General features: G+C 43.9%; 1 protein-coding gene across 7 annotated transcripts; it reads left to right on the forward strand.

Annotated features, from left to right (window-relative positions):
* Positions 1-9,271: 9,271 nt before the first annotated feature.
* On the forward strand, positions 9,272-26,923 carry Pax4 (paired box 4). Of its 7 annotated transcripts, none has more exons than XR_013104152.1 (12): positions 9,273-9,395; positions 9,547-9,652; positions 18,520-18,641; positions 19,662-19,991; positions 21,974-22,079; positions 22,446-22,576; positions 22,870-23,085; positions 23,398-23,473; positions 24,011-24,136; positions 24,374-24,456; positions 24,806-25,546; positions 25,837-25,935. XR_013104152.1 is itself a non-coding variant. In XM_034519593.2 (12 exons), the coding sequence occupies exons 3-12, from the start codon at positions 22,067-22,069 to the stop codon at positions 26,877-26,879; spliced, it is 1,050 nt and encodes a 349-aa protein (XP_034375484.1). In that variant the 5' UTR covers positions 9,444-9,652; positions 19,662-19,991; positions 21,974-22,066; the 3' UTR covers positions 26,880-26,923. The 7 variants fall into 7 exon arrangements, 1 of the variants encoding a protein (XP_034375484.1); XM_034519593.2 differs by lacking the exons at positions 9,273-9,395; positions 18,520-18,641 and adding an exon at positions 26,743-26,923 and having other exon boundaries at positions 9,444-9,652; positions 24,806-24,875; positions 25,491-25,546; positions 25,837-25,978; XR_013104151.1 differs by lacking the exon at positions 18,520-18,641.
* The last annotated feature ends 1,014 nt before the right edge of the window (positions 26,924-27,937 follow it).

Below are 27,937 nucleotides of genomic sequence, written 5' to 3' on the forward strand. Positions count from 1 at the left end.
AGAGGGCAGCTTGAGAGGTGCATGGTCCACTCACAGTGGATTTCAGGTGCCCCTTGCTGGATCTTTTCCAGGTTAATTCTTCCAGAAGGTAAATCTTTGAGCCAGGTTCCATCCTAATACTAAAGAGACAAAACCCAGAAAACTATCCCTAAGACTGTTCTTTGTAACAAATTCCAATAAGAAATGGTTCTGTGAAACAGCAAGACAATTCTCAATATACAACACCCCTTTGTTCAGCAAGGAGCGGTTAGAAGAGTTCCTTTCTTAAGAGTGCTTCAGAGTCTACAGGATGGTGCTTCATACCAAAATTGAAACAAGCTACTAAACAACCAGACTTACATAATGCTTTTACATTTGGAAAATGAGACTCCCACCATACATAGGACCTTGAGCTGTTTCTTTGCCTGGAGCTTTGCCCCTGATGCAGAAAACAGAGATAGACAAAAATCTGTACTGTCTGAGACCCAGTCATTGTACTGAGTGGTTCTCAACCTGTGGGTCTTAACCCCTTAGGAGCACATATCAGGCATCCTGGGTACCAGATATTTACATTAGGATTCAACAGTAGCAAACTTACAGTTATGAAGTATCAACAAAACAATTTTATGGTTGGGGTCACCACAACATGAGGAAACATGTTTTAAACGGGCGCAGCATCAGGGAGGTTGAGAACCACTGTGCTAGATAAACTTTAAATGTGAAGTCTGCAAGAAGTACTGGCAGCCAAAATAAAAATGGTAATGTAAGGTTATAAAATTTTCATTGATCAGAGGAAACATTTTACTTGATGGGAAGAGCCAAGCATTTTCCTTGATATGAAATTGTTTTTTGTTTTGTTTTGGTTTTTTTTTTTTTTATTTTTTATTTTATTTTTTTTTTTTATTTTTTGGTTTTTTGAGACAGGGTTTCTCTGTGTAGCCCTGGCTGTCCTGGAACTCACTCTGTAGACCAGGCTGGCCTCGAACTCAGAAATCCGCCTGCCTCTGCCTCCCAAGTGCTGGGATTAAAGGCATGTGCCACCACTGCCCGGCTTGATACTGAATTTTAAAGGCATTTATTATATATAATTATATGTATATAAAAACCCTAATACTGCAGTCAATATTTTAAAGTTTTTTAAAGAGATTGAGAAATATTACTGTTCTTGTAAAAAGTCCACACAAAAACCTAAAAAGATACTTTTTGATTGTTAAGTTAGTAAAATTGCATGGTAGGAAAAGAATAATCATAACGTATACATATATGTAAACAATATATATTATATATATTTATATATGTAAATAACAACAAAAACCTTTGCTTTCAAAAGTAGGAAATAGTTCAGTGCTCACTATTCAATCGAGAAGACCTGAGCTGGAATCCCCAAGAATCCATGTAAAAAGCCAGGCCCAGCTGTGCATGTGATTAGTGGTTAGAGATAGCCAGATCCTTTCTGGCTAGCCAGGATAGCCAAAAATCAGTGGATGTGTTTCTGGTTTGATAAGAAACCCTCTCTTTAAAGAATTAGCCTGGGAGCAATTAAAGGAAAACTACAGACATCTTCCTCTGGCCTCTGGATGGCCTACATACCCATGTGCACAACACACACAGAGACACACACACCACATACACGCACACACGAACACACACACAGACATACACACTAGGCACCCACAAGTAATACCAAGATATTTAATTCTTACTTTACAAACATCAACATCCAAAACACATCAAAAAGGGAAAACACGACTTTCAAAACTCATGCAAGTGGACCAAGAAAAGAAGATAATGTGTAGGCATTCATCAATACCATCTTTATGAATAAAGTTATACAGAGAAGCCCTCAAATTGGATTTCTCAAACTTGGCATGAGTCTGACCTTCCACTTAATGGGCAGAGTGGAAAGAGTTCAAAACAAATGTGGCCTAAGAACTGAGAGTACTAGAGTGTAGCTCTCAGGATTGTTGTGAAACTTAGTCCTTGTGAAACTTGCAAGTTATTTAACATCTTTAAGTCTCAATTTGCACATCTATGAAATGGGCAGCTGTGGATTGGGATGAATGATTTAGGATACCTGAGGTCTAACTCTTAATCAGTTTAGAGATGATGACAATCTGGACGATTTAAAACTACTGAAAATCAAAAAGACAAGAAAAGATAAAGAACATGGTATTTACCTAAATAAAATGAAGTACCAAGAAGCCATTAAAACTACACATATACAAACTATGTAAAAATGCTGTATTAAGCATCCATAATTCACATAAGCCAATGTGCGACATGGTTTTTTACATTTATGCAAGTTTTGCATATTAGGCACAAAGATTTAGTAATATGTGTAGAAATCAAAAAATAGCTCAACAAAAAAAAAAATAATACAACAGAATTTTTAGAGATGGGAATGGAATTTAACGTTCTGTTTTCTTGCTGAGTAATGTTTCTAGGGTTCATAATGATTTTTTTCTAATAAACATAGTGGCGTAGGTCTCTAAGTCCTCAGAAGGCTGAGGGAAGAGGGTGGAAAACTCAAGGCCTTCCTGTACGACAGAGTTAGATCCTGTCTCAACAGAAAAAGTCAGAAGGGAGGAGGCTGTAGTTCAGTGGTGGAGATCCCGGGTCCAATCACCTAGCAAAACAGACAAACCGGTTCTCCTCACTAAGAGATGAATTTTTTTAACCTTTTTTATTGTGAAATATAAGATCTAAAAGTATACAAAGCAAAGACGTACCATTCAATGATTTATAACAGAAAAGAAGGTTGAAATTCACCACCCAAGTTGAGAAATGAATGCTCAGAACCTACTTGTTATCCTTCCTGAGTGTGAAGATTTAAAAAAGAAAAGTAATCTCTCAGGAGTTTAGCAATATGAATCCCTTTTTTTTTTTTTTTGCACATGAATAGATTGGGCCACATTGTTTCCTATGGCCACTCTTTCGTCATCCTCACTGGAATCATGTATCAGCATGCTTGTATCCGTTCTACTATCTAAAACCATTTGACTTTTGAAAGTTCGTGTTGTCCAAAGATGGCCACGGCAATATCTCTCAAAACATTTTTTAAAAAATCAAAAACAAGGTAACCTTTACATTTTTTTTTCTCTTAAAAGGTGAGATCCAGTCACTTCCCGCCATCTTGGCACCTGTGGGGGCCTGCTGGGAACTTCTAAAACAAAAAGCAAGCATGTCTGGAAGGCTGTGGCTGGAGGCCAGTTTTGCTCTCTACAAGCGAGGTCTCCGGAAACCAAGAGAGCACACGGCTCTTCTTAAAATTGAAGACGTTTATGCCAGACATGAAATTGAGTTCTACATAGGCAAGACAAGTGCATATATGTATAAAGCAAAACACAATACAGTGATTCTTGGAGACAAACCAAACCAAACCAGAGTGATCTGGAGAAAAGTAACCTGGGCCCATGGAAACAGTGGCATGGTTCGTGCCAAATTCCGAAGCAACCTTGTAAAGGCCACTGGACGCAGAATCTGTGTGACGCTGTACTCATCCCAGATTTAAACTAATGGAAAGAGTAAATAAATAAAAGTGGATTTGTTGGTTTTTTTTTTTTTTTTTTTTTTTTTTTTTTTTTTTAAAGTGGGATCTGTATGGGTCTCTGCTCTCCCCAACCAACAGAATACTGCGAGAGTACCTTGTTTTTGGAGAAAGTCTATAGCTTAAACAGACCTCAGACTCCGAACCTTCCCGCTTCACCCTCCTCGAAACTGCTGGATTTCCAGACTCTTGCCACCACATCCAGCTAGCAGATGTGACTTCCAAGGCTAGATTATTTTAAACGCTGGATACTTCCACAGTGGTTGTTCAGAACGCTTGCACTTGGAACCCAACCCCTTTTTTCCCCCTTTAAACTAAAAATTTTGTGTTCATGCGTTGCTTTCCTTAAAGATTTCACATCAGATTAAAATGTCTTAGGGTCCAAGAACGAGAGAGAGAGAGAGAGAGAGAGAGAGACAGAGAGAGACAGAGAGAGAGAGACAGAGAGAGAGCAGCTGGAACATAGTGGAAGCACAATAAAAAGTCGTAGTTGATACGGGATGGAAGGGATGAACTTCTCCCCACAAAGTACCCCAGAAGTGTTTGGGTACTCACAGAGGTCGCCCACCCTCCTTCCTGCCCGAGGCTCCTGGGCAGCACCTTCCTCAGTTCCCTTCAGGATCAGGCAGTGAGTGCTGAAGAGGCAGGCTGGGTCTATAAGCCCTGCCTTTGTCACCCCTTCAGGCCAATACAGTTCAACACATACTCTGAGAAGAGAGCAGATTGCTTCTCGCTGGTGACAGGATGACTGATAGTTACAGTGCTATGCCGTTCTAGCCTCCAGATCAGAATTCACCGAGGAGTAATAAATAGGAGTGAGTCCCTTGTGGCCATAAAACAACAGCTTGGAGAAGTAACAAAAGGCCCTTTCCTATGTGAGTGTTTTGTTTGGCCTTGCTTTCTTGAGTGTCCTATCAGGGTGCTGCAGAATCCATATGCTCACAATGTTTAGTAGCTAAACAGCCTCCCAGTGCTAGGGAAATGCCTCGAAGAACAAAGCGCTGACTGCATAAGCGTGAGGAGCCGGATTTAGGTCTCCAGCATCCACATAAAAGCTGGGCATGGCAGCTCACACCTACTGTAACCCCAGCAGAGAAGCAGATCCAGGGTCTCCTGGGCCAACCAGTCTAACCTAACCAGTGAGCTCCGGGTTAAAGGAGGAATCCTATCTAAAATGATAAGATAGAGGAACAATTCAGAAAGAGATCCCAGCATCTCTGTCTGGCCTCCACATGCACCTGCTTGGGCAAGCACACAATCCCCTCCCCACCCCTGCCACCTCCAACCCTACACACACACCTCCTGTTGCCTTCTATTGGTGCCTAAGTCAATTATACAAACTACCTTTTCAGTATTTAAAGTGGGAGTAGAGACAGTACTATATGTTTTATGTATTTTATAATATATTGTGAGATTGTTATAGTGATCCCATGACAGAAACATTTCCATTCTAAGGCAAATAAAGCATAACTTTAGGGAAATTCCAACCCATTCTATTTGTTTCCTGAGGCAAGCCCTGCTATCTGCTATCCGTGAATAGACTCATAAGGCATTGTTTGTGGGAGCCGCTTAGAGGTTGTCCCGCTCCACACAGAAGCTAATGTCATTATTCCAGATCTTTCCTTTTTTATGAGATTTCCTACGTATGTACATGTGCTGTCACCTCAGAGGCCCATTCTCTACTCGTCCTTGCTTCTGCTGTCAGATGAGGCTGCGTCCCTTTTTCCCATCACTGGGAAAAGCAAGGCTGGGTGATATGGAGAAGAGCTTCTACACGCTCCTATGGCCACCTTATTTCTCCTCTAGAAACCTGCTTTTTCCTTCTTATCCAACTTTACCATTAACAATCTCCGTTAAGAAATTTCATTCCTATAAATTGATAATTAGATGAACCCTCTTATCGCTTCCTTCTTAGGCTAAGACAGAGCTGTCAGTCTTTGCAACCTCTTCAAGTGCTCTGGGAATAATTAAGAATAATATTTGTACTGAGGAGGTGACTCAGCCATTAAGAACACTGGCTGCTCTTTCAGAGGATCTGGGTTTCCCGTCCAGCACCCACATGGTCACTCACAACTGTCCAGAATTACAGTTCTTCTGGCTTTCACAGGCATCACACATGCAATGGTGTGCAAGCGTGCGTGCAGCCACAACACCCATACACTTAAAATAAAATAACTTTAATTTTTTTAAAGAAAGATAGTTGTTTTGATAATCTTTGCTTGTCTCAATTCCATCTTCATTTTCAAGGCTTTCTCCTCCTCCCCCTTTGGGGGAGGGCTTTTTTGCCAGCTGCTTGGTAACACTGTCCTTTGGCTTCCCAGCAGGGGTCTTGTTAGCTGGGTACCCAGGCAGGACCCCATTATTCTTGTTCCATGCTGACTCATGCATTCTGGAAGACAGCAGGTAGCATGAGGACTGTGACAGTCAGGTAGACACTGGCCAGCTTCTGGTTTCTTTCTTGCCCTGGCCCTTAGAACTGTCAGAAAAGACAAGATGAACCTAAGATGAGATTTCTATAACCATCAAAGACATTGTGACCATAATGATCAGTTAAGAGTAAGATAGACCACAAAAAAAAAAAAAAAAAAAAAAAAAAAAAGGACTTTGTAGCGAGGGTGGAGGCAGATGACGTGTTGGTGGAAGTCCAGGGGTATTGCTTGTATGCTACTCACAGCCCTGTTCAAGAAGAAGCTTCACTTTGGGAGCCAGGCAGGGCGATATAGAACAGAAGATGCTCCGTTCTTGATTTATGCCTTGGACAGGCCTGGCTCTCCTTCTGTAGGCCTCAGTGTTATGGGGTGGCTATAGAAAAGGTACCAATCAAGATAATGGAATCATTCCTGCTGTAAGTTAAGTTGTGTCTTTCCCAAAAGCATAGGATGAAGTTTTCAACCCAAGTACTTCATAATATGATTGTATTTGGAGACTATTTATTGTAGGTAGAGTAAGTTAAATGAAGTCATACCAGCATAAAGTAGGTCTCTGCTCCAGTGTGACTGACGTCCTTATATAAAAGATCGGTGTGGCAAATGCATACATGCAGGAAGAACATCCTGCAAGGATTTGGAGTTGCAGTTACCAAGTCAACAAACTACCAGAATCTAGAAGACCTGGACCAGACCATACCCTGGTGTCTTCAGAGGAAGTATAGCTTTTCAGACATCTTGAGCTCAGACTACTGGTGTCCAGAACACTGACAAAATAAATTCATATTGTTTAAGGTACTTGGTTTTGTAATCCTTTGTTATGGCAGCTTTGACAAACTAATACATTTCTTATAATTAAAAAAGAAAAGATGGACTAGAGTCACTTTAATAATCACTAAGCAGAAGTCCCACATAGAAGCTGCAAAAGACGTGTCAGGCAGGAGCCTAAACCTCAGAATTTTTAGGCAATGTGCTCCCTTCCACTCACTTGATGGTGATGCCTCCCCTCTCGATGAGGCAAAACACATGCAGCCACAGAAGGCAAGCTGATAGAGATTTCCCATGCCTCTCCTTGATCCCTCCCACACCTTATGTCCTCCTACTTTATTTATTCCTCTTTTGTTTCCTAGTGTTAAACCTTTCAAAAATATTTTAAACTTATAATTATTGTGTGTATGGTGTGTCTGCACACACACAAGCACCTGTACATATACATGCCATGGTGCAGATGTGGGAGGCGGAAGGCAACTTTATAAAATCTGTCCTCTCTCTTTCTCATCTTTACATAATTCCCAGTGATCAAACTCACATCATCAGGTTTACCCAACAAATGCTTTATGTGCTGAAACCATCTCATGGGCCCACCCTATTTTTTTTTAATTACTCTAACGAAGTCTCAACAACATGACTGCTTTGCAAGACCTGAGCAAGGATGGCACCCCAACCCCTGTATTTTCAAGACTTCAACTTAAAGATCTCCCAAAAGATAAGGACTGGTTGGGAGAGAGCATAGAAAATGGGTAGGTTTATTTGGGCATCTTAATTTCTTTACTTTTTCCATGTCTTTTACCTTTTTTGTTTGTTTGTTTGTTTTTTGTTTTTCGAGACAGGGTTTCTCTGTGTAGCCCTGGCTGTCCTGGAACTCACTCTGTAGACCAGGTTGCCTCAAACTCAGAAATCCGCCTGCCTCTGCCTCCCAAGTGCTGGGATTAAAGGCGTGCGCCACCACTGCTTGGTGTCTTTTACCTTTTTAACTAGAGCCAAGTTCAGGGAAACTTCTCTCCAGTTCAGAAAACCTTTCTTGTAGGGAAGAGCTGTCCACCACCATTGCCTGGGAAAACTACTTAGCATTTCTATAAACTGACTGATGAATTCCTCCTGCCTGTCTTCTTCCTTGTACTGGAGATATGTGAACCATGACCTCCACAGGCTTCTCCTTCCTCCACAGGCCGACATCTACAGGCTTGATTTCATTTGTCATCTTCCTAGAGTGGCATCTTCACTATTGCCCAAAGCTCATACACTGACGTACCCCTTTGCCTCCAAAGCTCACCAAGAGTTTCAAAAGAGCCTTCATTGTTCATTGAGACTGGGTGATGAAGAGGAGGGAAGTAGAAATGTGGAAGAACCCCACTCTAAAAACTATCACGGTCGACTGGGGGTGTGCCTAGGTAAAAGAAGAGCAAGGATCTGGGTTTGATTCGCAATGAACACTGATTCTTCCATTTATGTGTTGGACCTAAAGTCGGCAAATGGGCAGAGACAGAAACTAGAATAGATGTTACTAACAGTTGAAAGTGGTGGCAGTTATTTCTTTAAGGACACAAGCTTTCCTTTGGAGTAATAAAAATGTTGTAGCAATAAAGAGTGATGGTGTTCTAGACAGCATTGTGACTGCACGTATTACCACTCACCGATAGCCTGAAAAAGACTAAACTGGCCAATTTGATGTGACTGCCATAATTAAAAAGAGAGGAGTCGGAGGTAGAATCCACATTCCTTACTGCTCATCCAACATAATTACCCCTCTCTCTGGGTTACTAAGATTAGCTTCTAGGGGCAATTATAACTAGATAATTTAATTTACCTTTTCAGTGCTTGTTATGAGATACATTCCCGTTTTCTCAGGAGATAAATCTATTCTCAGGCTCAGCTTCCCCTAACGATGCTTGTAACCCAAAGGAGGATAAACTGCTGGAGCCCACAAGTGTCTTCAATTTCTTCCCTCGAGAAAGTCAGACGAGTGGCAAGGGATGGAGTCTTTAGGGAAAAGAGATGTCTCAGAGCTCTGTTTGTTGTTCTGTCTCTCATTCGACTCCTTTGTCACCTCCAGTTGGGTGTCATCTGCCTCTCTTGACATCACTCTTGCTGTCATTGGTGGGGGTGGGGCGGGGGTGGGAGGTGTGCTGTGGAAGGGAATGAGGCTGCAGATGCAACCCTCTCAGAGTCACTACAGACGTAGGAAGACTGCAGGGGGCGCCCAGGAGCCGACCCAATGCAGCAGCCTGTACCTGCCACGCTCCCAGGAACCTGACTGAACCAGGAGGCTGAGGTCAAGAAGCTTTGTCTCAAAATACTGTTCAGCCATAGCGTTTCCAACTACACATTCAATCGTGAGAAATTAAAGCACACATTACAAAACCAAGAGAAAAAAAAAACACAAAGGGCTGGGATGCTAAAAAGAAATCAGGTCATTAACCGGAGAAAGGGTGATCACGAAAGAACTAAATGTTAGAGAGAGGAAAGAAAACAAAACCCAGAGATCAGAAGGCAGCTTCCTCCGGCACTGGTCTGTCTTAGGTGTCTGGCAGGGAGAAGAGAAATGTCTGGAGTGATGTAAAACTTAGCCAGCGCTTAAAATGTTGACTTCCGGCACGGAGAGTGGAGAGCAAAGATCTGATTTGATGTAGAATCAAGAACATGTGAGGACGGCTAGAAGAGAGGTGAGCTGAGGATTAGGGTTCAGGGATGATGCCATCTGGGCTGGCAATGAAATCCATGGCAATGGGTCATTCAAATCTGATTATTGTGTTTAACGGTGCCAAGCCAAAGATAGTAATAAGACTTTATTTATAATTACCTATCTTTACATAGCTCGCTCTCTAGGTAGGGCAGAGCCTCTGTCGGGCTGAGCAGGTGTTGTTTTGGGGATCTTTGTGGACACAGTGAAGATGAAGAGGCCCGGATGTCTGGAACAGAGGTAAGACCCTTATTGGGAAGGAGGGAGTTTCTTTCTCATTTCCATGGGTCTGGCTAAGCAGTGGAAGGCTGTCCATGCTAGATAATAACCTCCAGACAGCAGGTTATTATCTTATTTTCAGGGATGACAAAAAAGAACTAATAGCATCTATTATCACTGTAACCTAAGCCAAAGGCCACAATCTTCAAAGAGCATATAAACAAAAACTGCCGGATCATCAATAAACTGTGTTCCTCATCTCCTTCCTTTTCATAAATGCAAGCATGGGGCTGAGGAGACAGTTAACCCTCACCATGAAAGCGTGAGGATCTAAGTTTAGATCCTCAGAGCCCACATAAACCTGCACATCAGGATGTACCTGTAACCATAGCACCCCCATAGCGGAGTGGGAGGGCAAGGTGGGAGAATTGGCTAGAAGCTCTCAGGCCAGTTAGCACAGCACACACAGTGCAAATAGAGACCCTGTTTCACACGAAGTGGAAGGCTGGGACTGATATCCAAGCTTGTCCTCTGACCTCCACTCATTTTGTGGCATGTGTGTGTCTGCACTTACACTCACATACCTATCACACACACACACGGAGGGGGCATGTCTTAAAAATGCAACATTTTGTAATTTCAAAAGCAGAAAGTTACCCAACTACTTGCTAAGCAAGGTAACTCTAGGTCAGCAAAGGGATTTCGTAAGATAGGCGAGTAAATCCAGAGGTCACAAGGGTCAACTGTGAAGCAGAGAGCCAGAAATTAGAGAACTACAGAGTTGGGGGATGGGATGGAGGAGTTGACCTGGGACTCTCTAAGGCTAGATTGCAACTACTGAACTCAGCCAATACACAACAATTTTAAACTACTGATGCATAGTGAGAATAATATTAGCAAGCACACAGAATGTTTTCACATGTGTTAGCTTATGTAACACAGGAGTCGCAATGAGGCAGCCATATTGTCTTTTGTTTGTTTTTGTTTGCTTGAGGTAGGGTCTTGCTGTGTGATCTGGAACTCACTTCATAGAACAGGCTGGCCCTGAGTTCACAGAGATCCAGCTGCCTCTGCCTCCTGAGCGCTGGGATTAAAGACGTGCGCCACCACGCTCAGCTCGTTTTATAGATACTGGAAAAATATAGAAAGTTGTCCAGTGAATCATGAGAAAAAAAAAATACAAGGTAGAAGTCTAGAATTTTGTTCTTTTTTATTCACTGCTCTTTTCCAGCCTAGCATGGGCTTAGGAATTATTTGCTGAAGTAGCCGTTAATCGATCCATGATCATGAAGGTGGCACAGCGGGTCTGGGCTAAAAACTGAGATTTGCTGAGTCAGGAAGTAAGCATACTGTCTGAGGTACAGATACAGGATGAGGACTTCGTGTGTGTCAACTAGAGTTGCATCTGCTTGATAAGCCCTGCCCCATCCTTAAGCCTGACTATCCTAGTGAACATTTTCTAACCCATGTAAATGAAGTCAGAAGCCACCTAATGCTGAGAGGGAAGTATTGAAGGAAAGGAAAAATGCAGACATGTATATGAGAAATACATAAATGTATTCAACGTAATGTGAACAAGTTGACTCCATCAGTGATAAAATACCTATCCACCATGGCCATGTGGGATGTGATCCAGCTAGGCAACACTGGTTAAATATTTAAAAGTCTGTTAATGTAATTCACCACGTCAGAAAGCTAATGAAGAAGAAATTATATCATTATATCAATTGATATAGGAAAAGCATCTAATAATATCGAATACCCATCCATGACAAAGAACAACAAAACAACCACCAACCACAAAAATAACTAAAGAAAAGGTAAATTTCCTCAATGGTTAAAAAAAAAATCTCCACAATGTCTACAGGCTCATCAGCGGTAATAAGTGTACCATTCTGGTGAGAGATATTGATAATAAAGAACAGTGTGTCTATGGAGATGCAAATGTAAAAAGGATCCCTGGGCCCTCATCTCAACTCTGTTGAGAACATGAAGCTGCTTCAAAACATAAAACGTGCCCCCACACACACGCACATACACATGTACTCACACTCATGTACAGATGCACATGCTAATGGTAAATCTAAGATGTAAAGCAGAATGGCTCTGACCAGAGTGTAGTGGAAAGGAGACTAGCTTTCCTGGCTCCTAAAAGGTGGGGTAGCATATTTGAAAGGGTAAAGGTTTACACGGGAATACACAGCACAGCATGGAAAAGTGTTCCGAAGATTGTGAAGCAAAACAACCCTACTGCTTAGATACTTCATGCCGGAAAAACTCCCAAGACTGAGAACCAGCCACTGACGTTACCTCTCAGTATCTCAGTATCGTCGAAAGTCCTACTTAGTGAAATAAGAAGATAAAGATTGGGAAGAAGGAAAAAAGCTGACCTTGCTCACGACTGGCATGCTTTCTATGTGTAAACATCCAAAGCATTAGACATCCGCTTCCCAGAGTTACATGAGATTGGTCCAGATATGGCTGTCTATACGTCTTGGAATTAATATGTAAGTATAGCAAGGTCTTAGGAAACCAGGCTAATATATAAAAGTGAATTCAGGATACAAGGCTAAGACACAAAGGTGGATTGCTTTCCTTTATAGCAATAGTAAATCATTAGAATTAGAAATAAAAAAAAATACTACTTACCGAAATAAAGAACCCCCAAAAAGTAAAATATGTAGATATAAGTCTAAAAAAATAGGTACCGGATCTATGAAAGGAAAAACTAAACACTGGTTGATAGATGAAGAAAATCTGAATAGCTGAGTAGGTAATCAATATTAATGGATTGAAAAACTCAGTAGTGTTAAACTGTCCATTTCCCCCCAACTTGCTCTATAGAGTCAATAAAATATTCATCAAAACTGCAGCGAACTATTTTATGGAGATTGACGTACTGATTAAAGTTTAGAGTTATGTGCGGCAAGATGGTTAGCAGGTAAAAGCATCAAGCCTGACAGCCTGAATTGATCCCTAGGACCCACACAGCGGAAGGGGAAAAGCAACTCCAGTACATTGTCGTCTCACTTCAACATATGTGCCATAGCATAGTCACATCACCATATCCTACACACACACACACACACACACACACACACACACACACACTTAATTTTTAAAAAGTTAAAAACACATAGATTACTCAACACAATACTGATGGAGAATAATGAAGCTGGGTAACTCACATCCTCAACTTAACACTTACTTTAAAGCTATATAACAAAGAGAACATGGTATTAGTGAGAGGATAGAGGCCTAGATCAATGCAGAATCAATAGCACAGAAATAAATCCAGACCAGCACTGTCAAATATTCCTTTTCAATATTTTTTTTTAGATTTTTAAATTTTATCTTACGTGTATGAGCGTTTTACTCTCAGATCTGTCTGTGCACCATCTGTGTGACTGGTACCCACAGAATTCAGAAGAGAACATTGGATCCTCTGTAACGGGAGTCATGGATGGTTATGGGTTGCCATGGGGATGCTAGGAATTAGACCCAGGTCCTCTGCAAGAGCAAGTGCTCCTAACTGCTGAGCCATCTCCAGCACCCAGCCAAATACTCTCAATCGAGGAGCAAAGGCAGTTTGACGGAGAAGAGAGTCTTTTCCACAAACTGGAACAGTTAGAATATATTTTAAAAATGAACATAGGCATATACTACAGAGTTCACAACTGTCAACTCAAAATTGGCCATGAACCTAAATGTTAAATGCAAAACTATAAAACCTCTTAACCTCTTAATAGACAGTATTGGTGCAAGTCTTCAATGCCAACACTTTGGGAGGTGGACGGAAGAGAATTAGGAGCTCAAGGTCATCATTTGGCAACTTAGTAAATTCCAAGCAAACCTTGACTTCATCAGAACCTCACTCAAAAAAGCAAACCCAGCCAGTTGGTGGTAGCACACAACTTTAACTCCAGCCCTTGGGAGGCAAAGTTAGGCCCAGATGTCTGGATTCTAGGCCAGCCAGGTTACATAGTGAGACAAACAAATAAACAAATAAACAGCCAAAACGACACAACAAAAGAAAAAAAGTAATTACCACAAAAGCCGGGCTCAGTAGTGCATGCCTTTAATCCAGAACTGGGGTGAAAGATGCAGATGGATCTCTGGGAGTTCAAATCCAGTCTGGTCTACAAAATGAGTTCCAGGACAGCCAGAGCTACAAAATAGATAGCCCTTGTCTCAAACAAACAAACAAACAAACAATACAGACCATAGCAATTATTGGCAAGGATACAAAGCAACAGAGCTGTCCTCTGCTGTTGCTAGGGATATTTAATGGTGTGGAAACATTAGAACATATTTTGGCAGTTTTTTGTTTTCCAAAACTGAGAGCAGTCTTCTTGTGTGTTGAAATTTTGTGTGCATACCAAAACAATAGGCCAATTTACAATTGCTTGAACTATAATACTGTCCCTCAATGGTGAACAGGTAAACTGTGGTCCATCTATACAATATCATAGTATTAAGAAATAAAAAGAACAATCAGGACATGGATAGACACTGATAAATTTTTAAATAGATAAATGCAAATGAAAAGGTGACATATTCCGTGATTCCATTGTATGATATTCTGAAAAAAGCAAAACTATAATTATGATTAAAAAGTTTAGTGTTTACCTGGGGTATAAGGAAAGGAAAAAGGTTGAACTTGGCATAGCAGTAATCCTTAGGTAGCTAATGTACTATTCTGTGTGATGATATAACTGTGGGCACACAATGCTGATCAATCTGGCATCTACAGAATGTTACAGCATAAACAGCAAGACCTAATGTGTGCAATTTCAAAACAGTCACGTAAATTTAACAATCAGAGGAATTTGACAAGAAATGTAGAATATGTCAAAGCAAACCAGCTTCACTGTGCATCTATGAAGGAACCTCACAGAAGCAGATAGTAGTTAGGTGCTGCTTTAGGTAACTTTGGGCAATGACAGGGTCTAAAAATTAAAGATGAGAGTATTTGTGCCGAGGCTGGTTGGAGATGTAGTTCTGTGATGGAGAGTTATCTAGCATTAAGTAGGCCCCTAGAGACAAACTCAAGCACTGAAACAAAGAAACTGTAAATAAGTACTGTACTCTAGTTGATAAAATGTTGTCCAACGCTGATATGTATTATCCATTTTGTCACTATAACAATGTATACTTGAATTGGGAAAATTGGTAAGTAGATGATCGATTAGAGTTTACACATAAACAGGGATTAAAAACTAAAATGGTTCTTGTAATGATGGGTTACAGTTAGCAACACTGTGCTATTTTACTATAGATTCAAATGCTTACATATGGAAGCATACATGTATTAGAAGCAATGACACCTCAGTAGCAGCTAAAACACTAATGCCCAGACTTTGCTATCTCATACCATTGTCTAATAAAAAGAGCAGAGCTCCTTGGAGAAACCATTGGTTCTAGAAGTGGAGAACAGAGGAGATAAGCTTGGAGCGTGTTTCAGTGTCGGAAAGCAATAGAGCACTGCCTCAACTCCCCCTGAACAAAAACCACACCAGCTGTAGTTGGGTTTGGCCAGCGAGGGCATCTGAAGGGAACACGGGCATAGTGGCCAGCCCTGGAGCAGACTGAGCAGCAAAACTGAGTAGTACGTTTAATCATACCATAAAGAATAAAATAAGTTTTCTTATAAATAAATACATCCATATTGACCCCACAAATAATATTCAGCAAATAAATTATTGAGCACATAAATAAGAGAGGAGACAAATTTTCACAGGAGAAGTCTGACGCTCTACCTCGCCGATAAGGAGAACGCCACACTCAGGATTCTTCTGACAGCATTTATTGAACAGCTCTCATGATGGTAAGGTGGAGGGAAGGACTCCGAGCTCAGAAAGCCCGCTGCTTAAATAGAGCTTTGGGAGACATGCAGATCCCTCATTGGCTCAAATCTTTCATCCAATTGTCATACTCGGTTTTCGTGCCATGCGCAGGCACATTCTCAAGTAAAGCTTCCGTGAAGAACCAGGAAGCAGAAGCCTGCGCCATCTTTTAATGGCAAATGCGGCTCCTCACAGAAGTCCAATTTGACTATGTGGACACTGTGTTCTCAAGTAAGTGAACTTAACTCCCCATCATTAAATATGATTTACACATCAACAACTTCCTTCAGAAAAAAATGCTGTATGGGAATGTAGAGACTTAACTTAGGTGGACAGAACTTACACACACCGCTTCAGCTAGATCATCAGGGTCAACCTCAATAGCTACAAACGATGTCAGCCTAGGTGCCCTTAATTTGATGTGATAATAGCATCAATGTACCTCTTTGGCCTTCATCTCCTAAAGTCACCAGCCTAGTCCAACCATCTGACATGCACGAGATAACCAGGTGTGAATGCCTGTAATCTCACACTGGGGAGGTGGAGGCAGGAGAACTAGAGGCTTGATATCACTTTCAGCTATATTTAAATTTGTGGCCAGCCTAGGCCACATAAGATTTTGAATCAAAGCAAAAACTAAAACTAAAACTAAAACAAAACAAAACCCCAACACATTAGAAAGGAAAGGAACAACTGGCAAGGGGAACTTAGTTACAGTGACTCAGAAGCCAGAATATCTAGAGTGCCTCTGTTGAGCAGTACTATGTATAATGTAATGCATATTTTAAAAAGCGAGAAGAGAGGATTTTGAATGTTTTCACCATGAAGAAATGCTAAGTGTTTCGGGAGATGTGTTTAAGCTGATTTTAAAAGTACGCAATGGATACACATATAAGACATCACATAATACCCCTTAATAAGTATGTGTGCTTTTTATGCTTTTACACAGTAGAAAAATAAGTTAGAAGCTCTTTCTATCAAGGCATGGTGTATAAAATACACGATTCCTTAAAAAAAAAAAATCATTCCAATTATAAAAACAGAAGGAAGTGAGAAATTGCTAAGGGAAACTGAAGGAGATGGGATGGCAAATGTGAAGTTCTCTCCTGGGTGAGATCCGGAAGAAGTGAGGAAATCAGAATTGCCTTCAGCAAGCCAATACTGTCTATTAGCTACAACGCATGGACCATGGTACTGCAACATACTGCCCGGGGAAGCAGATGTGGAGCATATGCCAATTCTCTGTCAAACATATCGTATCTGTAGGGTCTCAGTCCTAGGCAAACTGAGGCAGAGTGAGGCGAGCGAGCGAGCGCGCGCGCAGCGTTAGACATTCCCAGGGAACCCCAGTGCCTGCCCAGCCCCTTCCCGCTTTGCAGGGCTGGTGGCTGGCACCCTGTCACCTTTTGATTCTACTGTGATTGCAGGTACAGTGTTTGGCCTGGTAGCTCTAGATTGGCCTTTCATACCCACTGAGCTTCATGGTCTCTCCTTACGCTGGTAGCTCTAGACTCTGAACTTCCCGATTCTGTGGGGTGTTCGTCTTCGGGGGGAAATGCAGGCTCACCACCCCATCCGCCCCACCCTAGTCCTGTAACAAACTTGGGTCACGTATGAGCTCAGAGATTAGGAGCTCTTTGAGAAAAAGAACAGAGGAAAGGATTTTTTTTTTCTTTCCTGAGCTCCTACTCCAGAACGGGATGAAGGATGTGCTTTTCACTACTTTTCTGGGGCGAGCAGAGGGAGGGGACCCTGGTCGTGTACAATCTAAACTGAACAGCACAGGAGTTTGCAGGCAGACAGAGCTCTAACACTGGAGGGAAATCGTGTTTAGGGCAATAGAATGACTACACGAATTTTGTGGGATGGAGAGTGTCACTTTAGCGCGACTCCCGCACTCAGAAATATACAGGGAATTGGAAGAACCCTTATAATTTTGTAGCAGAGGAACCGCTTGGACTTTAAATAAGAGGTGCCAGCTGTAGAATGATTTTGGATTTGTGGCGCGTGTGCGCTCTGAAAAGTTAAGGGCTGGCAGGAGATGGGGCTCTCTTTACAAAGGAAAGATGAGGGCCAGGATCCCATAGCCTACACAAAGGGAGAGGTGGAACAGCCTGAAACTGGCATCACCTTCTCCAAAAGGTGCCAAGAGCTCTCAGGGAGTTGCCAGACAAAGCCAGCGGGCCGGTGCGCCTGCCGCGCCCTGTGCTCTCCAGCTTTACGCACGGGCTAGCTCGCCTTTTGGCATCACGAGGAAAGCAGGGAGGAACTTCAGCCACCACTACTAACAATAGGACTTTTACTACAGTCACAGGCCCCTAAAACAGGGACTCCCCAAAGGCAGGAGCCAACGATCCAGGCTCTACATTCAGGCAAAGAAGGAGCTGGAACGGCCTTGGCTGGCCCAGAAGAGGGGCGCACAGCCTGGCTGGCGTGCGACAAGACCTCTGAGTTAATGTATAATTGTGAGCAGATGGCGGGGGCTGGCAGCAGCCTGGGGGCTGGGCCCAGCTAATGAGGGACAATTAGCCCCAAACCCGGTGGGGGCAGTTGGGAGAGTCAGACAGTGAAGGCAGATATTTGCTCCTCAAACAGTCTGGCGCGTTGGGCAGAGGGTTGAGCGACTGAGCCTTTGGGCTTGCTAGGCCCCCCGCCAGGGCCCTTTCCCCTTTTTTCCCTCTCCCTATCACCTCTGGGTCGAAAGCTTCTGTTTGTTCAGACCCGAGAGCCTGTTGTAAAGACTGAGCGAGAGGGTAGTTTATGGGGGAAATCGCTGCCACCGCCATCTGCCAGGGCTTGTCTTTTCTACCCCCCTGACACCCCTACCTACACCCTCAGGCAGCTGTCTAGAGGAAAAGACGGTCAGGGCATGAGCCTTGAGCTTCAAGATGCAAGGACAAGTCCAGAGAAAAGTATAAGGCAGGAGAAGGAGACCAGGGTTACCCTCTTCTTGGGGACCTTCTTTCACCAAACAGCTAAGTAAACTGCGGAGCAGCCCCCAGCTGCCCCTGGTGGAGCCGCTCTCCGCTCTCCTTGCTCTAGGGCCCATGCTGTCCTGCCCGTGGTGCTGAAACTATCTGTTGCAATCTTCCCTCTGCGCCATCGCTCTGGCTCAGCCTGAAGATGCTGGAGCAGACGGAAAGGGGAGTGGAGTGTGTGTCAGGGTAAGACTGAAGACCTATTTCTGTGATACATTTGACTTTCAAAGACAACAGTTTTCCAATTCCAAGATCCAGGTTCATGTTCGTTACCCACTTCTCTATTACCAAACTCAAAGCATTTAGCAATGAGATCTACTGTTCTCTCTTCTGACTTCTAGGTCTATTCTTAATGCCCCAATAACTCAGGGGTGCTTCCCTGAACCTCACTTCTGTGACCAAGTTACAGATTCTGAAATATAAAATGGACCCACAAGGCTTTCCACATCTGCCCCTTTACACCCTTGCAATAGCAACAGAGTTTCCAAGCACCAAGGACCACGCTCACTGCCAGCCCCCTACCCTACTCAGCCACTGGTTTTCTCAGCCTTGCAATGGCCCAGACAATCTGTGGTGTCTTTTGTGGGAACAGCAGTATCATTTTTTATTTCATCTAAACATACCAAATCCCAAGTAAAATGGAGTCTGAAAATATCCAGAGATGGAAGAGACAAGACTAGATTGTGTGGTCGTCCTTAGAAACATGCATTTCTGGTCATCCTCAGACACAAATTCCCACCACTCCTCCAACTGTCGGTGTCCTGAAGTCCAGGATGGCCCTATTTCCAGGCAAGGACTCACACTTTGTGTCATTTCAGTCAAGGAATCAGCCAGAGAATCAGTGGGAATCCTCTCTGGAGACAGCTGATTTGTGTGACACACTCTTCTCCATCCACTCTCCTTCTCTTGAGGATCTAGAAGCCATCTCAGTCTGTACTCAGTCTGGATATATATCACTTATCTTTTGTAGTAATGCACACATGATCTGGGGGTTGACTTAAAAGCTCAGACAGATGCATTATGGCTGGAAAACTGTATCAGTACTTCTGGAATATTCTTTTGTGTTTTGATGCATGGGAAACTTTGGGTACATAGTCTGAAGGTCCTCATCTTCCATGTTCCTCATTCTTTCCAAGAATACTGGCTCATGCTTGAGTGCATTCTGGATCAAGAGAGCCTGTCTGAATACCTCTATACTTCCTTCAGGGTAGATGGATACAAGGTGGACTCGGAAGCCCCGCAGAAGGACACAGTGGGTCATTGGCTGTGGGTTGCCCTGCCTCAGGGCCAGTGTCAGCCAGCCCTATGCACACTTCCCTCCTCCTCTGCTCATGTCCTGTGACATCACTGGCTACTCCCAGAAGGCTGCCCTCTGCTCCTGTGCCACAGGCTCTGTGAAGCTCTGGACCCCCTGGCAGGACTGAAGCAGCAGCAGAGTGGAAGCTGTCACAAGACCAGACCACTGGAAACCCCTGGAGCCTGCACAGGACCCTGAGAGCTTTTCCTGGAATTCCCACCTTTTTTACCTCCACCCAGGTAGCTCACCAGCAGGCTCATTGTCTGTCTCCCATGCTATTTCCATGTCTTTGTGTGGCCAAACTCAACTTTCTTCCTCCTCTGTCTGTACAGTTATGTACTTTTCTGCCCTTTCAACTCCTTAACCTACTTTCTCATCTACTGGGTGTCAGGTTTTTTTTTTTTTTTTTTTTTTTTTTTCTGATGAGTTATCACAAATACTGGTACCATGTGGGAAGTTGTTTGAAACAGGGTTTTCTGTTTGTGAGTTAGGGCATGATTCATTTGGGTTTGGAGGGGGTTTTGTAGATTTGGATATTGAACCTGTGTTCCACAGTGACTTTGACCCTTGGCTACTTGGGAAGATAAACTCTTATGAAGGACTCAGAGCTGGGCTGATGGTCTAAGCCCCTATCCCCCACCCTTCACATTCCCAGTGCAACCTTCCTCTCTCCATTTCTTAAATGGCAATTTCTCAAGCATGAAGAAGGAATGGAGACAGAGAAATAGAATTCCATGCTTAGGAGTCAGAAACATTTACCTCTGGTCAGGGGCTGGCTTCTAAACCTTGAGTTTTATTCTCTGAGAGGGTGGTCTTGATTTATGTTGACACCAATCTATCTATGCCTACATTTTATCTATCTATCTATCTATCTATCTATCTATCTATCTATCTATCTTGGAAAGAAATTTCAACTTCCTTACTGAGTTTCTGGAATGCTAAAAGACGAAAGGAGCATGCCTCTAGATGCTTAAACACAAACAACTAAAAGACACTTTAACCACTAGACTCAATGGGCTCTGGATTCTTGATGTTTCACGCCTGAGGATTTCCCCTTCCTAGTACATTGTAATCTCCACTGAAAAGGAAGGAGTCCTTTAGAGGACTCAGGTTGGACTGATGTTCTAACCCTGCTCCCTCTCTGAGCATAACTTAACTCTTTACATGCTCAGCTTGCCTCTGTCCTTTTTGTCTTTCTTTCTCGCTTCTTTCCAAACAAACAACAAATGTTCTTGTGTTTAATGTCCTATTCACTAAGTAATTGCTGTTGAGTTAACTGAGCCAAGACAGGGTGGTTATTTCAGGAAAGTTCTATGGATAAAGCTGTTCCCTGGAGTTACCTACAGCTCTGCCAAGATTCCAGGCATGAAAGGAGACAGCTTCAACTTCTCTTAGTTGCTGATAAAAGCAGAAAAGACATGACTGTGGCTGTTGCTGCACAGGCTCTCTTGTGCTCAAGATGGCTTCTGCTCCCATAAACAGACAGCATCCCTTCCTCTCAAAATGCTGTCAGGAAATGTTAGTAAAATATGCAGTGCCTGGAAAGGAGCCATTGAAAATGAGACTTCACTGTGACATCTAGACTTCTTCAATGTTTAAAAGAATCAACAGCTCCAGTGACTTTAGAAGCTGCTAGGAGGTGTGTCTCCCAGGCAAAGTCATCACCTCAGGCTATATGTATCTCTTTCCAGTGAGTGGGACCAAAGCCCAGGACCTAAGGTAGAGCTGAACCCCAAATCCTCCCCTCAAGAGCTTCCTAGAGAACACAAAAAACAAAGGTCTGGATTTCTTTGATGTGCTTTAAAGGAAGTGTTTGACTGGTATTTGGGAGAACTGAACACAGGACTGTCCAATAGTGAAACCTGAGTTTAAGAACCAGAGTCTCTGGATCAAAGGTGTCAACCGGGCTCTGAAAAGGCTTATGATGGGCCAGATGTCAAGTTGTCCACTTGGGGAAGAAAAATGTACTGAGAAGAATGGTGCTTTCTGCTTCTCTGCCCCTCTTTAACAGATATGTGGGAAATTAGTTTCTACACCCCTTCCAATCTGCTCATCAGGATATCGAGAAAAATCCTGTCCTCAGTTGAACCTGTGATGTCGGTACATAAGAATTTAAGAGAATGTTATTGCTTTAGTGTTAGCCAGCCTATGGACCCTCTGTCACAATCATTTCATTCCATGACCAATTCAAGAGGCCACATGTAACCCTCTATTGTTGCAGAACCAGCCCCAAAGAGAAACTTCTAGAAGGAACTCCCCCTTCCAGTTTGCCAGTTGGCTTCCTGTCCTTCTGTGGGGAGCACCATCGTGAAGCATGCAGCAGGACGGTAAGAAGACTGGGAGAAATAGGAAGAGTATAGAAGGGCTTAGAGATAGAATATTGCCCTTGGATCTTGGCTTCCACCAAACACAATGTCATTTGTCCTTAGCCAGTGCTCCAAGCTACTTTTTCTCCAGTTTCTCCCTCTATGCTTTACTCTGCTACCTTTGGATTAGGAGGTAGCCAACTCCCCTCAAAAGTGGTTTGTTTGGGGAACTCTGGGAAAAGGTGGGCAGTCTCAGGAAAAAAAAAAAAAAAAAAAAAGGCATACTGTATGGTGGGCAGCCAGGCTGCAAGACCAAAGAGACCTTCTGCAAAGGTGGGTGGGAACCTGGACAGAGGCTGTGTGTTGAAGCTTACCTCTCACACCCAGGACTCAGCAGTGTGAATCAGCTGGGGGGTCTCTTTGTGAATGGACGGCCCCTTCCTCTGGACACCCGACAGCAGATTGTGCAGCTAGCAACAAGAGGGATGCGACCCTGTGACATCTCACGGAGCCTTAAGGTAATGCCAAACCCGTTACCCAGTGATAGAAACAAGATTCAGGCATCAAGGACCTCTCTTAAGGCAACAGCTTGGTGTTGGACTGTCAGGGTTTTTTTTTTCAGAAGACCCTCTTAGAGGTGGGGAAGAAGGGGAGTTTTAGGTGCCCAAAGATGAGATGAACCTCTCAACTCCATGGCTTGGTTCAGTAATGCTCACTTTGCCTTGTAGCTTCCCTCTGTCCTGGGGGAGGCTCACCTACTTTCTGCCTGTCATATCTTCAGTGTCCTGTTCTTACTTCTCACCACACTCAGGTATCTAATGGCTGTGTGAGCAAGATCCTAGGACGTTACTACCGCACAGGTGTCTTGGAACCCAAGGGTATTGGGGGAAGCAAACCACGTCTGGCCACACCTGCTGTGGTGGCCCGAATTGCCCAGCTAAAGGACGAGTATCCAGCTCTTTTTGCCTGGGAGATCCAACGCCAGCTTTGTGCTGAAGGGCTTTGTACCCAGGACAAGGCTCCCAGTGTAAGTGCCCTCTCCCATCCTGGGGTTTGCAAGTGGACTGACTGTCTGGGGGAGAAGATTCCCCCTTTCTTTGGCAATTTGGATATCTTGGGCTGGAGCTAAGGGAAGCTGCAACCAGCCTTTGACTTGAAAATTTCTCTTCTAAAATGTGATGGTGGTCAGGGAGCTGAGGAAGAAGTATTGGGGAGGGGAGAGAGAGCAGCTCCCAAGAAGTTGCTACTCTTGGGAATGTTGAGTAGAGGGAGAAGGATCTCTAGAGATGCAATCCTAGGTCATATACCACCTTCCCAATGTGTACCCCAACACCCCCAGGTGTCCTCCATCAATCGAGTCCTTCGGGTACTACAGGAAGACCAGAGGTTGCACTGGACACAACTCAGATCACCAGGTGGGTCTTAGAGTTGTTGCCAGAGATAATCGGATCCAAATTTCTTAGCATTTTAGAGCTCTTCCTTCTGCCAGTCATGAGTTCTCATTGTTTTGTGAATCACCCTCTCAACGATCCCTTAAAAAGGGTCTAGCATGTGCCTTTATTCTCTCTTGGTAAAATATGGAAGTTCAGGAAAATGAAATTACTTGCTCAGTCGTCAGCCAGTTGTTAGCATGTCTCGGACAGGACCTACATACATCCCCTAACTCCTAGATTCAGTCTCTGCTAGACTGAGACTTTCATGCCCTTCCTCTGCTTCCTGTTTAGCTTCTCAGAACTTCCTCCATGTTGTTTGACATTCTTCAAACCTAGAGCAACTCTATTTTCTCTAAGTAGTGCCATGCTACTGAGTACATTGAATAGCAACTGCCAAGGAACCTCATATCCTGCTAGGTCTGCTCTGCTTCTGTGCCTGTGTTGTTACCCTGCAAGAGACCCTTTATAACCAGAAAAGTCAGCATCACGAAGGCCTTAAGACATTGTTCTCCTTTGCAGCTGTTTTGGCTCCAGCTCTTCCCAGTCCCCACAGTAACTGTGAGGCTCCCCGAGGTCCCCACCCAGGGACAAGCCACAGGAATCGGACTATCTTCTCCCCGGGCCAAGCTGAGGCACTGGAGAAAGGTGCTGGGCTTGGGTAGACAGTGGGGCAGAAGCTGCTGGTATGGCAGCTTGCTTGGTATGGTAGCAAGGCAATGGCCTTGAGACTTATGTGCGAAGGCTGAAGGAGTGCAGGCTGTGGGTGGCTTGGCCTTGGGAAGAAGGGTTATTTAGGGTTTTAAGAAGTAGGGAGTGGGGATTGACAAGGAGACCATGCCCTACTCCTTCCCTTACCCTCACCGTGGGAATCTGTCTCTACAGAGTTCCAGCGTGGGCAGTATCCAGATTCAGTGGCCCGTGGAAAGCTGGCTGCTGCCACCTCTCTGCCTGAAGACACAGTGAGAGTGAGTGAGCTCTGGAACACAGTGTGAGGAAACTGTAGAGAAGAATGTCCTGGTCGGGGCTTTGGGTCTGTGGAGGTAGAGATAGCAGCAAGAGGGTGAAAAAGCTTGTTTGAATAAAAAAGAGAGATGAAATCCTCCTTGCTTTTCTGTCCATTGCTCTCTCCTCTTTCCCCTCACCCAAGCCTTTCAGGTGAGGAAAAAGACAGAGAGCAAAGGCCGGAGCAGGGTGTAAGGGTGTCAGAATGGGGGAAGGCTCTACTTTCTGAGTCCAGGCCAGAGACACATGGTAAGAGCAGCTGGTGCCAGGTGGCCAAAAACACAGCCAGTGACAGTCCCTGTTCTCTTTCAGGTCTGGTTTTCCAACAGAAGAGCCAAATGGCGCAGGCAAGAGAAGCTGAAATGGGAAACACAGTTGCCAGGTGATTTCTGTGCATATCCATCCATCCATCCTCTATCCATCCATCTATCTATCTATCTATCTATCTATCTATCTATCTATCTATCTATCCATCCATCCATCCATCCATCCACCCACCTATCCATCCATCCATCCATCCATCCACCCACCTATCTATACATCCATCCATCCATCCATCCATCCATCCATCCATCCACCTATCTATCCATCCATCCATCCATCCATCCATCCATCCATCCATCTACCCACCCACCTATCCATCCATCCATCCATCCATCCATCCATCCATCCATCCATCCATCCATCCATCCACCTATCCTCCCATTCATCCAGCCATATTTACACAGCATTCCTCATGTGTCTGGCTCTGTGTTAGATCCTGGGCACACACAGACGCTGTTCTTAAGAGCTACTCTGTCCCCAGGATCATCCCTTGGACTTAATCATTATTTCTAGTTTCCTAAGGCCATGTTTTGGAAAGAAGACAGTCTAAGTTTGTGACATCCGCCTCTTCCAAACTTTGCAAGAAGTTGCAACCTTTCCTGGAACCTCTTTTACCACACCCCAGGTCCCCATGTCTATTTCTCCCTCTGAGTGGATTCACCCTCATTTATAGGTGCTTCCCAGGACCTGACAGTACCAAGAGATTCTCCAGGGATCATCTCTGCACAGGTACTTGGGAGGTGAGGGGGAGTTTATGAACTGGGAAGACTGATATCTCATGGCCTCTCCTATTTCTGGTGAAGGCATGGGTAAAACCTATGGACAGCCAAGGCCTCCACAGTGAATTCCTACAAACTGCTATCTTCTGGACTCCTATGTGAATAGCAAGCACCCTCTAGAGTGTAGTACACAGCCCGGGGATGAGGCAGGTGGTCTTGGGAGTCATTCAGTCCTGTTACCCCAGATTTCCAAATAGGGAGGCTCACTAGAAGTTGAGGGTCTCCTCTTGCTTTCTCTAGCAGTCCCCTGGCAGTATACCTTCAGCAGCCCTGCCTGTGCTGGAACCATTGAGTCCTTCTTTCTGTCAGCTGTGCTGGGGGACAGCACCAGACAGATGTTCCAGTGACACCTCATCCCAAGCCTGTCTCCAACCCTACTGGGGTAAGAATTAAGAACAGGTCTCAATCCTACAGGGTGTGGGATGGGATAGCTGGCTCCTTTTCTGTAGAGGGTATTATTCTCCTGTTGGGGATACCAAAGGAATCTCTCAAACAGCTTCCCTCATTCCTTGGATGGTTTTTAAAGCTGAGGAGTCTATAGTAGATCTGATACCTGCAGAAGGTAAAGGAAGTGGTATTGAGATCTGAGTGTGTCTGTATACCCTTAGGTAATTGTTTCAACCCTCCCCCTCAGTGACATTGAGATGTCTCTAGGACCAATAAGCCCAGCTCAGGTGCCAGTGAGATGGCTCAGCAAGTAATAGCACCCTTTACTGAGCCGGATGAGCTGAATTTGATTCTAGAAGCTCACATGGTGGAAGGAGAGAATCAACTCCAACAGGCTCTCCTCTGAGCTCCACACGTGTGCTGTGGTACATGTTTGTGCACACAAATGCATTTGAACACACAAATAGTGGACACATTGATGTGTGGGGAACCTAAGCTCTGCTGTTTATGCACATGCAGGCATTTGAACACACACCCACACACCCATAGTGTATGGCGGCGGGGGGCGGGGGAGGGGATTCAAGCTCCCCTGAGCCCTGCATGGTGTTACTCCCATTGCCACCTTTGCTCTTCCTGCCACTGGCCCTGTCATTAATCTTGGTGCCACTCCATCCCTAATCCATCTGGTACTGCACTGTTGTAAGACTTGGACCAACCCTGAGATGGGTAAGATCTGATGCCATTATTTCCTTCCTACAGACTGCCACTCCCTCCTTCCTGTGGCTTCCTCCTCATACATGGAATTTGCCTGGCCCTGCCTCAGCAGCCACCCTGTGCATCATCTGCTTGGAGGCCCAGGACAAGCACCATCAACCAATTACTCGCACTGGCCATAGGAGGCCTCTATTTGGCAATAATAAAAACTTTTTCTTAGAAGTTAGCAATAGTTCTTGCTATTTATTATTCTTTTCTCATGAACATCAGTATGCCTCTGTCTATCTATCTATCTATCCATCTCCTAATTTATGTATACATGCATTGTATCTAGTCGTAATTATCTATGTAGTAACGAATCTATCAATCCCATGTATGTAGGTATATTTGTGTGTGTGTGTGTGTGTGTGTGTGTGTGTGTGTGTATTGGGGTCATACATGCACATATCATATTACATCATAACACTTCACTCTTAAGTCCTCCACAGGTTTATTAAAAACAAACAAGTAAGAGCTTTACTTACATAACTAACTATAATATCTTAACTCCCCCTAAGAAACTTTACTATAGTTCCTTTACTTGTTTCTTTGCTTTGTTTTGTTGAGACAGAGTCTCACTACATAGCTCTGGATGTACTAGAACTCATTATGTAGACCAGGTTGGCCTCAAACTCATAGTGATCTGCCTGGCTTCTGCCTCCTACAAGCTGGGATTAAAGGTATGTACTACTTTGCCTGGCAAGACAATACTATATAGTTCTTTGGTCTAAACAAACAGTTATCTAATTGCAGATGTATTTTTGCCATAGCAGCAGAATAGAAATAACATTTTGATTTTTCTGACTTTGTGGCCAGGGACACACTTGCATCCCAAATCTTCTCGTCTGACTGGGAAAAAAAAAGCTTCAGGCTTCTCTCTCCTAGGTATTTTGGGCTATGAGGAAAGGGATTGAGCTTAAAGAAAAAAAGTTATGTGAGGGGGTATTTGGAACGGAAGACAGGCATGTAGTTCTGAATTCTTTCCCTCTCCCTTTTCTCTCCTTCCTTCTCTTCCTATGTAATCCCAGCCTGGCCTTAAATTCATGATCCTCCTGCTTCAACCTCCCAAGGACTAGAATCCTAGGCATGTGCTGCAGATCCCAACATACCCTTCGTCTTCCGAGAGGGGGAGGGGTGGATAACGGTGGTGGTAAGAGCAGTGGGGGTGGGAGCACGGTTGTGTTTTCCACCTGGGATAGGC

The sequence above is a fragment of the Arvicanthis niloticus genome, chromosome 15 (assembly GCF_011762505.2).
Source record: "Arvicanthis niloticus isolate mArvNil1 chromosome 15, mArvNil1.pat.X, whole genome shotgun sequence".
Taxonomy (NCBI): domain Eukaryota; kingdom Metazoa; phylum Chordata; class Mammalia; order Rodentia; family Muridae; genus Arvicanthis; species Arvicanthis niloticus.